The sequence below is a fragment of the Amblyomma maculatum genome, chromosome 1, assembly GCF_055883805.1.
Source record: "Amblyomma maculatum isolate TAMU_Amacu chromosome 1, ASM5588380v1, whole genome shotgun sequence".
In the NCBI taxonomy this organism is placed as follows: Eukaryota; Metazoa; Arthropoda; class Arachnida; order Ixodida; family Ixodidae; genus Amblyomma; species Amblyomma maculatum.
In genome coordinates this window covers 1,527,793-1,537,558 of record NC_139344.1, presented here as the reverse complement: position 1 = coordinate 1,537,558, position 9,766 = coordinate 1,527,793, and the positions used below count along the sequence as shown (strand labels likewise).

At 42.7% G+C, this 9,766-nt stretch overlaps 1 protein-coding gene across 1 annotated transcript; it reads right to left on the bottom strand.

The window, feature by feature from the left end:
* Nucleotides 1–503: 503 nt before the first annotated feature.
* Snapin (SNAP associated protein) lies at nt 504–9,686 on the bottom strand. The gene is made up of 4 exons (XM_084587596.1): nt 9,463–9,686; nt 9,092–9,138; nt 5,411–5,529; nt 504–2,684 (listed from the first exon to the last, which is right to left on the bottom strand). The coding sequence occupies exons 1-4, from the start codon at nt 9,606–9,608 to the stop codon at nt 2,589–2,591; spliced, it is 408 nt and encodes a 135-aa protein (XP_084443722.1). The 5' UTR covers nt 9,609–9,686; the 3' UTR covers nt 504–2,588.
* Nucleotides 9,687–9,766: the final 80 nt, after the last annotated feature.

Genomic DNA, 9,766 nt, shown 5'->3' with positions numbered 1-9,766 from the left:
CCGCTGTACAGACAGCGCGGTTTTGAGCCAACGGGCAAAACGGACTTACCGCATCGGCGGTTCTGGGCGGAGTAGGCAAATGGGCACTTATCGTGAGCTGGACCAACGGGCCGGCTTTCCCGAGCGGGTGTATGGGTGTAGCGTAGGCAACTGGCAGAGCTTGACGAGTAGCTCAGGATCGCCTTGAGAATGACTCGTTCGGCGGACCACACCTGCGATTTCACTGGAGGCGTATCGCAATAGCGGTTGGAAACCCCTGCCATCGGGCTAGGCTTCGCATACCGGCCAGGATCGCCCAGCCGACTTTGGACGACTTACTACGTGGAATTCCACCATTATTCGTGAGCTAGCCTCCCCAACTGGACTGCCAGTGGGGGCCCCACGTTGGTGCGCCATTTTTGTGGGGATTCTCGCGGGGCTGCGGCTCCGCTCTGAGAACCGAGGCCACACCGCTAGCTCCGACCACAGCCGTGGCCATGAAGAACGTCACACCGAGGCAAACATATCCAGCGGGCCAAGTTGTTTATTTGGGAACGCCCAATGTTCTTCCTCGGTGTCATGGCAGCATCCGCGCGCTACGGCGTCGCGGCGTCGTCTCTCTGGGTGAAGCTGCTGTCCACCGAGATGAGAGGGGAGGGGGAAGGAGGGGCCGTTCTCTTACCCCCGCGCTCTCCGCCACAGCACCGGAGGAAGGAGGCCAGAAGGGCAAAGATGAGGGCTCCCCGAGAGATAGAGCAGAAGGGCAAAGATGAGGGCTCCCCGAGAGATAGAGTTCGCCGCGTTGTGCGGGCGAGGGAAATGTTGAATTCCCACATACTTTCCAGGCCGTAATCATTTCCATCAATACCTAGTCCCCTAATGCATATTGCTAAAAAGCCAAGTAACCACAGCTGCAATGTATGATACTGACTTCTTAAAAGCTGATAAGTAGCACACCCACACAGCTGTTTCTAGCCTTGAAAGTGGCAGGCGAGAGGGAACTGAGCAGATCTGGATGCTCCTCACTGCAGAATGATTACTGCACATCATATCTCACGCTCAGTGGGAGATCTATATCCACATTTCAACAGATGACAATGTTCAATACATATTTACGCTTTAGCATACGCTGCACTGAATTCAAATATGCAGCCACCAACTGCAGTTCAAAATGCATTATTCAGACACTTTTATTTCACAGTAGTTACAACCAAGAATCTACACTGACTGCAGTGTGTGTAGACTAACGAATGAACATATTCTGTACGCAAAACCTCATTAAATCTAAATTCACCTGAAAAATCTGCATGGTCCTGGCTAAGCTTATAGAGGTCTACAGCATTAGGCACTTAATTCAGGCACAGCTGGGCTCACACTGGTAAATTCAGTAGTGCTTTTGACAAGGCCACAGCCAGCAATCAACCAGATAGCTCTCTTCAAGCCTCAGTTGCAGAGTGCATGGCCTCGTCTCCGCCGACGAACACGCAGCGACTGGCGGGGCGATGCCAGGGAATGTTGCTACGAGTAGTCCGGCTACTTATCCATTTTCACTTTTCGGAGCTTTGCAACAGGCGGCACCAACATTTAGACTCCAGTTAGCGCATAACTGCTTTTTTATTTATTTCTTTGTTTCGTTTTAGAAGTGTGTCGCCATTCTTGCGTCGTATGCCTACGTTAACGTGTCTTGTCTTGCTTCCGTTGGTGCGGTTCTCCCAGAGCACCGAAAATGCGTGCTTACTGCATAGTGCTTGTAAATGACGCGATGAAGCATCCTCACATGCATACGCGAGCATACAGTTTTTGTGAGGTGGTTTCACTGCTACCGCATCACACCGTGATTAAGGCTGTGAGATCCTTCACCGTTTGAACAATTCCACACTCCCTGCAGTGAATGTGCAGCAACGCATTTCCTGAAACTGTGACAAACCGTCACTTCCATGCAGTTTTTCACCTCAACAACCACTGTAGCCCAGGCTTTCACCAAATAAAATTACTCAGACCGCCGACTGTGGGTTGTTTTTCTTTTCTCTCTCAGAGAGCGGATCATGCCATGTCTACCTTCAGATTATTTAGTTGTTTCTTTCAGTCCCTTGAAGGCCAATTAACGAGGTTTTGCTACATTAGCCTTTCTGCAAGACTGTCAGGGCACGATCGTTAGCACTACTACCATGGCATGCACTGACATCACAAGTGAAGCGAGTATGCATATTGCACAACAAAAAGCATAGGTTGTAGTGGCGACACTGCAGAGTTATAATGGCAGCGGTAGATCCACTGCGTATGAAAGTACCCTATTTTCACTTATTTGTGGGTTCAATTTCACCTCTTAATGCAGCCCAAAAAGCCCACACACACTGCAGTGTTTTCAATTGATAAAAAGCCTATATACACAACAACTTGCATAGCTAATTATTGGCTACTTACAATACCTGTCCCTGTATTGAGATGTGTATTGCACATATAACTGACACAGAAGTGGCCTTGTGTCATATGCACATCAAGCCAAACTAGTTTTGGTACCTGTAACCTCTGCACAGTGCTTGAACAGTGGCATTCCCACAATTCACATGGAATGTCGAAATGAAAAAGACAGGTAAGGCAGCACGTGGCTACCCTTCGCCTGACACTGAGCCTTGCGGCTCCAATAACGCTGTACGTCTTTCGTTTTCACGAGTGATGCTCTGGTTGATCCTGTTCAGCCGTTCCTTAAAATGAGATGAAAAAAAAAAAGAGCAAAATGAATCTTAGCACAGATGCAGCGCTTATTGCTGACAGGAATGTGCAAAAAAAAAAAAAAGTTGAACATAAAACGAAATGCAAGCAGGCACTTTTGTAAGCCACCAGAGATAACAGATGTTTTTAGATTACTTTAAGCCTACACAACTTTCAAGCAGTTAAGGTAAGCATCTGTATGAAATTAAGTGTGGCTTCCATTTTTAAAAACAAGCAGCAATACAATATAATAGAATGCTACTATGCACGTCTCGTAGCTTCAGTTGCATTGGGACTTTAAACCCCTTAAACCAAACCAGATTGCTACAGTGCAAAACAAACTTCAGAGCAGTAAGATGTAAACTCATTATACTGAGGTTTCAGCAATGAAAGAACTTCCACAAATGTCTGAATGACTGGGAACTCATTCATCAACACCTTTTTCTAAGTCTGCCAAGAAAATGCCAGGCCTTGGCAAAACCTTAGCTGTGGAATTGCAATGGTAATTCATGCAGTAGAATATTATTTAGCAGAATATGAACATTACCTCCTCCTGTACTGCATAGACTCTACCTTTCCAAAAGGGGGAAGAGTTATGTTACCATTATAACAGGAGCATAATGTTTCCACTCGGTGTTTTAGTAAATGATATTACCGACAACTATCTCATCTGTTTACATTTCCACGCAAGTTCTCAGTCTAATACCACTACGTTTCACCAAGTTGAGCTCGATAAACAATCATTTGTTGCCACCATATCTAACATTGACTGGTCCAAAGTATTCTCACTGAAAGGCCCTCAAGAAGCTTTTTCACTGTTTTTGACACTGCTTTTATCATGTTTTTCACTCAAATTCTCGCAAAGAAAAGGATAGTGCCATCGCAGAATCCATGGTTAACAGATCAGATGCTAAAGTCTATGTGCACTCGAGAAAACCTTCATAGAAAACAAAAAAGCAATCCAACATTGCTAACATCTCTAAGCAGAATTGATAACAGCGAAAAAAAATTACTATGAACATACAATACTAAACTGCGGAAACAATGTTGCAAAAAATAATGGGAGATAGTTAACCTTTTCCAAAATCAGTTTAAGAAACGGTTAATAAGCAAGATTGTTGATGATGAGGAATATTGCACCCAGTCAGAGATTGCAGACGCCTTTAGTAACTTTTTCGTAAGTAAAGATAATACCACATCTCCCTATTCGAATCCATCTAACCGCCTTATGCATTCGGTATTCTTGTTGCCAACTACACCTGAATGAAGAAGTTTTATCTGTTATTAACTTAAACAGCCTCAAAGTAGCAAGTGCTGCCTTGGACAGCCTACATCCCAGTAAATATAAAGCTGATTTCCCACCTCATATCACATGTTCTAGCTGCAATCATTAATTTGATGTTCAGAACAAGTGCTTTTTTCCCCCAAACTAAAGCACAGTAAGATAACCCCCATCTTTAAGAAAGGTGATTGCACCTCGATTGATCTTAAATCGAAGTGGGAAGGGTGTTGGCCAAATATTTAGGGGAATTACTTCTTTATTAGAAATCTACTCCACCTTGGGAGATTCCCCTAAATATTTGACCAACACCATTCCCACTTCAAGTTATAGATCAATTCGCTCTCGCCCTATCATCTGATCTACTAGCCATCCTGGTTAGCTCAGTTGGTAGTGCGAATGCCCCGGAAAGGTGGTGGTGCCGGGTTCGATCCCCAGATCAGGACGAATTTGTCTTTAACTACGAAGTTTCTGAGAAAGCTGTATAGCTTTCCTTTGTAGCCATATGGCTACGCTTGGGTGGATGTCACCGAGTAATTACTTCCTTGTTATTAATATGGTATATACTACAAAAAGTGAAGGAAGTGGCTACTTTCAAGTTAGTGACTAGGGATGGCCAGGCAGCTATATAATGCACAACAATGTCGCACAAAAAAATTGGAAGCTCCACCTTTCCAAATATGACACGATAGCCTTAATGGGTCCTATTTGCAGATCCTCATTTGTGTACATGCACCTTGCTACTCGCTTAATCACTGACCTCTTATATTTGGCCTCCATAATATCTCACATATTCATTAGCATGCAGTTGTAAGGTTATCAATTATGTGAAAGACCACCCAACATAGATACCTATAAAACACCACTTCAACCAAATCATATGGACATGGTTGCATGGCCTAGGAACAGCATGTGTTACTCCTTGTCCAGAAGCCTTGGAGGGTTCAATTTCCACCTCACCCTTCCATCTCAAAGGAGAAGCCAGAGTAGGCAGCGTCTGCCATGTCATGTGGTCTCATGACGCCACTCAGCCACACAACCAATTCGTGCTCGGCCAAGTCACCTGCCAACTCCCACCTGCCAGAGGCCGTGCCCATGATTTTTCGCTCATTACAATGCCGAATTTTTTTGCAGTATAAAGCCTTAACATACTAGACATGAACTGCCTCACTTTGGATGGCAACAGAAAATACATAATGAGGCCAAGCCTTCAGCATACAATAAGTAGGCAGCAACAAAAAGCGGCACAAGCTTAAACCTGGTGAGTAATACTTCTTTGAATAGGCATTAGACATTCTCTATAACACTGGACTGGACCACGTTTGAACTTGTGCGATTTCAAATACACAAGAATGAGACTTGCGTGTGGTTTCAACTCCATCGCTACCAAGCAGATTATGTCGTCCACTGAAGGAAAAAGGCTATTGCCACATAACTTACCTGGGTATTTTGAAGAATGCTGTTAACAAGCACCACCCTTCTTTTGGCATTGACAAGTTTTTTAACGTAGCTGTCAAGGTCATAGGGTATCTGCTGGTTTTCAGACAATACTCGAAGGTCTGCAAGTAAAATGCCACAGTACAACATTACGCTCAGCCTTGGCAGTCTTGAAATTATTATGCACAAAACCAGTGGAAAGGACACACTCACAATCTGAGAAGGAGTACACAAGATGACACTGGATACTGTTTAGCGAGCTAAACACGGCTTTTCCAGCATCGTCCTGTGTACTCCATCTCTTTGTGAACGCGTACTTTCCTCTGGTTTTTCATATAACCATGCACCAACTGGCCCAACAAGCTACGCTTCTTGAAATCATTCTATTAATAATTGGAATCGTTGCCGCCGCATAAGATGGGAACATCTGACTTCTTTTGATCGTATCAGGCAAGTACCCCAAACAAATTTGGTATTAAAAAATACTACCAACAAAATACCATTTCTGTGCAAATTTTGAACTGCGAGGATTCTGCGGTTTAGCTGGGAGAAGCATTCTACATCACGCCTCTAATTGTGCAACACGCTAGAATACATGGACCATGGAATTGTATCTACCTACGACTGCTAAGTAATTTAAAACTGAATTTCTCTTGAATGCTGTTTTGGTTCAATCTATTGAATGACAGCTGTTTAGGTCATGTGAGCCACCATGAAAAAACTAATAATCACAGGTACATAGCTTTAAATCACTGAACCACTTTATCCAGTCTGTTTCGAGAGCTCAAATGGCAACAAGCAATGTATCAGCGGTTATATTGCCATTCTTTGCATGTCTTGCATGACCTAAACGCCAACTATAGTCAAATACTACTCATGTCTGCATGCAGTAATCTCCACACAAAGTTCCTCTGTGACAAAAAGTCTGCTGGTGAAGCTCTTCTGGTTATCTAAATAACAAGCTAGGCATCCACCGAACTATAAGCTCAAGAATGTCTATGCCCCTGACTTATTGGGTCTGGTCAAACTTCAAAAACTGATTCTGTTTACTACACAACAGGGTACTGACATGTACCATGGGCCACAGTTAACTGTTATTTTTTTAATATTACTCTACTATACAACTGCCACTATTCTTCAGTTGATGAAACTGACACAGCATCAAGAAAATCAATTATAAATTATTTAGTGGTCGCACGTACATTCCACAAGATGATCCATGTATACCAATGACTAAAGCATCATTTGAAGGAAACAATACACAAAAAAAATTTTCATGTTGATACCCCTTTAAAACTTTGCGACAGCCCTCAAATTCTATTGCTGGTCGGTTCATCTCATCCTCTGTAACTGGATCAGGCAGCCTTGTGCCCCCATTATCAGCACTATCAGGAAATCAGCATTACATATGATAAGAGCAGTGCTCTGCCACCATTATCTGTGGTATCTGGAAATCTACATGATATATATAAGAACAGAGTGCAACTATGACACTATTACCAGCACAATCAAACATTCTACATGGCAGATAAGAACACAGTAGCAGTGTGCCAGCAATACCAGTACAATCTGGCTATTTACATGGCAGATACGAATGAAGCACTCCTGTACCACCATTACCAGCGCAATCAGGCAACCTACATGGCAGATTGCATTACCAAAAAAAAATGAGAAAGGTAGGCTCTGTACCTGCCATAACTTCAGGCTACCTTCACACATTATTTTGCTCAGCAGCTTCATAAAGCAGACCACTGACAAACACCAATCCACTTATTATTTTCTGGTCTGCTTACAGTGCTAGCACTAATATTTTGTGATGCTTGTTGCTCAGCTTAGAGGCTCTCTGGTATTTGCACAAAAAGTATTAAAGCCTAGAATTTTCTGCATTTAAATATCACTGTTTAAGAGCCATTAGAAGCTGCTTAAAAAAAAAAAAAAACTAGAAACAGAGTGCCTTACAACTGCCTCCTCATCAAGTAGCTAGGATGTACGAAAAAGAATATTTTCTTCATAGAAAGGCAAGGAACGCTTTCTCAAGCTTTTCTGGCTGAAGAAACCCAAACAGTCCTGTGTATGTGCTAAGGACCCCCCTCCCTCCTTACCCCACAACTGCAATCAGTTATCCCAAACATCAGTCGGTTGATTGCTTATAAATGTGCCCTCTGTGTTTCTTTTTATGGAATCTATGCTTTCTCTTATACGGCTTTGTTAGCTTTAGTAGGCATATTTATGTTTTCGTGCTTTCAGTAATGTTTACTAAATGCTGATGTCTCACTCATGCTTAGACTCCTACGGCTTCTAAGGTCATAGTTAGTCAGCTTTAAGACATTAGAGACGCTCTATGACAAGAAAGCAGAACACTAGCAGAACACTGCTCGACCAAGTGGGCTGCTCACAGAATCTTGTAACTGCTCACTGGCTTTCATTGGTTATCTGCCGCTCCCCACTTCTGCGGTAGTGCGGTGCAGGCATCTTTTTGTTACTTCAGCTGATAATGGTTATTTAGCATAAATGGGCTCACCAGTGGCGAAACTTGGTCTGCACCTCTGATTCCATCAAATCGCCCGAAAAAAGCTAGACAAGCATGCTTTCTTTCATCTTGGCTTGGTACAGCCATATTGATGGAACACCCATACCTTCAGTTACTATACGCACGATGTGCACATATTCAAGTGTCATTGTGAGCGCAGCCTGACAACAGTATCTTGGCGGCACAGGCAACTCCAGTTGATTCACAATTTCTCAATACAACCTAACATGTAGTACTGGCCTTAATAATGTAGAGCATGCTTCCTCACTAAAAATTTTCTCATGCATTACTTAGTGAATATTGGGAGATACTTTATAACTAGGTTAGCACATTCCACTAGTATGCTCGTATATGGACCATTATATCTTCTTAATGCAACGAGTGAGAAAACTTGACACTAGAAGCATGCTCCATAGTATTTCAGCTGCATTTGTACATCATAAAAATACAACATTTCAAGATGCAGTCATTGCTAAAATTCAAGGTAACATATAAAGTCCTTTAGCCAACAGCATTCATAAAAGTGCATTTCATAGCTCATAAATACTGTCTTCTACTCAGAGCTAAGCCATAATTCAGTGCCACTTTTCTGATCTATCCTGTGACACTGTAGGCATGTATGATATTTTCACGCTCGCACGTTCCCTCAAAAGACATTTCTTAAGCAACTTCCTCAAATAACTCACAATACAAAAATGCACTCAATACCAAGTCCTTTGTCACCACAACGCCAATAATATATTAGCTAAAACACATATTTGGCTTATCTGTTATTGCAAAATGAAAAATTAACACAAATTTGTTAACATAACTTAGTTAAAAGTACTACTTGCAGTTAAAACGCGCCACATAACGCTGATGCGCAGCTATATTAAATTACGTAATTTTGTTCTGAAGAGAGTAGACAATATGAGCAAAAGCAATCAACAGACTTTATTTTCCACATTTTAGCTAGTCGAACATCTGCCCACACAGCGCAAATGCGCGGGCACACACTGTTTATCAACGTTTGTAGATAATGTTTCTTACAGTTTTTGCGGGTCAAATGACAACGCATTACTTCTAGATTGCTTGAAGCAAACATTGTACACGCTGCACTGTACACCTCTCAAGAGCGGAAACTGTCCGGGAAGACAAAATACGCCCTCTCTCACCCTCTGCCAGAGTGTCAATATGCTGCCGAAGCTCCAGCTGACTGATCCTGAAATAAAACAAAAGTCAATAATAAATCAGAATGAATAACTTTGACGCTACTTATCTTCTCAGACGTCTGTTCTGACGTAAACGGGTATTCAAGTCAACAATACAAGAGTCTACCTCCGCGTAGTTAAGAGAAATTTTCGCAACCAAAACCTCATGGGATAAAACTTTCAGTCATTCCAATCGGCACATATGCCTCCAATTTATACTTCATGCAGATGACACTTCAAATGTAAGAATATATCTCCTACAACGCAGCGCAAAGTCACTATCATGTCACGCCCACCAGCATATGCTCGCACTATGTCAGGAGGAAAATACGCACCGAGTGGACTTCACTCGTTCGTCTATCTGCTCCACAGTCGGAAGCAAAAGACCAATAATGCCTTCAGCTAAGCAGTCTCGGGCAGATACCTCTGAATATGCCTCACTGCGATCATCGACTGAAGTTGCATTTTCGCTATCATCCATCTTCCAATTCACTGGGTTATCAATGTTCCATGTTGCTTGCGTTGCTTCTAGCGGCCGTTACTTGGCCCAGTTTTGGCCAATCTAGGATTCTAGTTGGATCCGTGGATTCGAACCAGAGCCAGATTCTAAGTTTTTATGATGCCAAAATATCGCAGAGC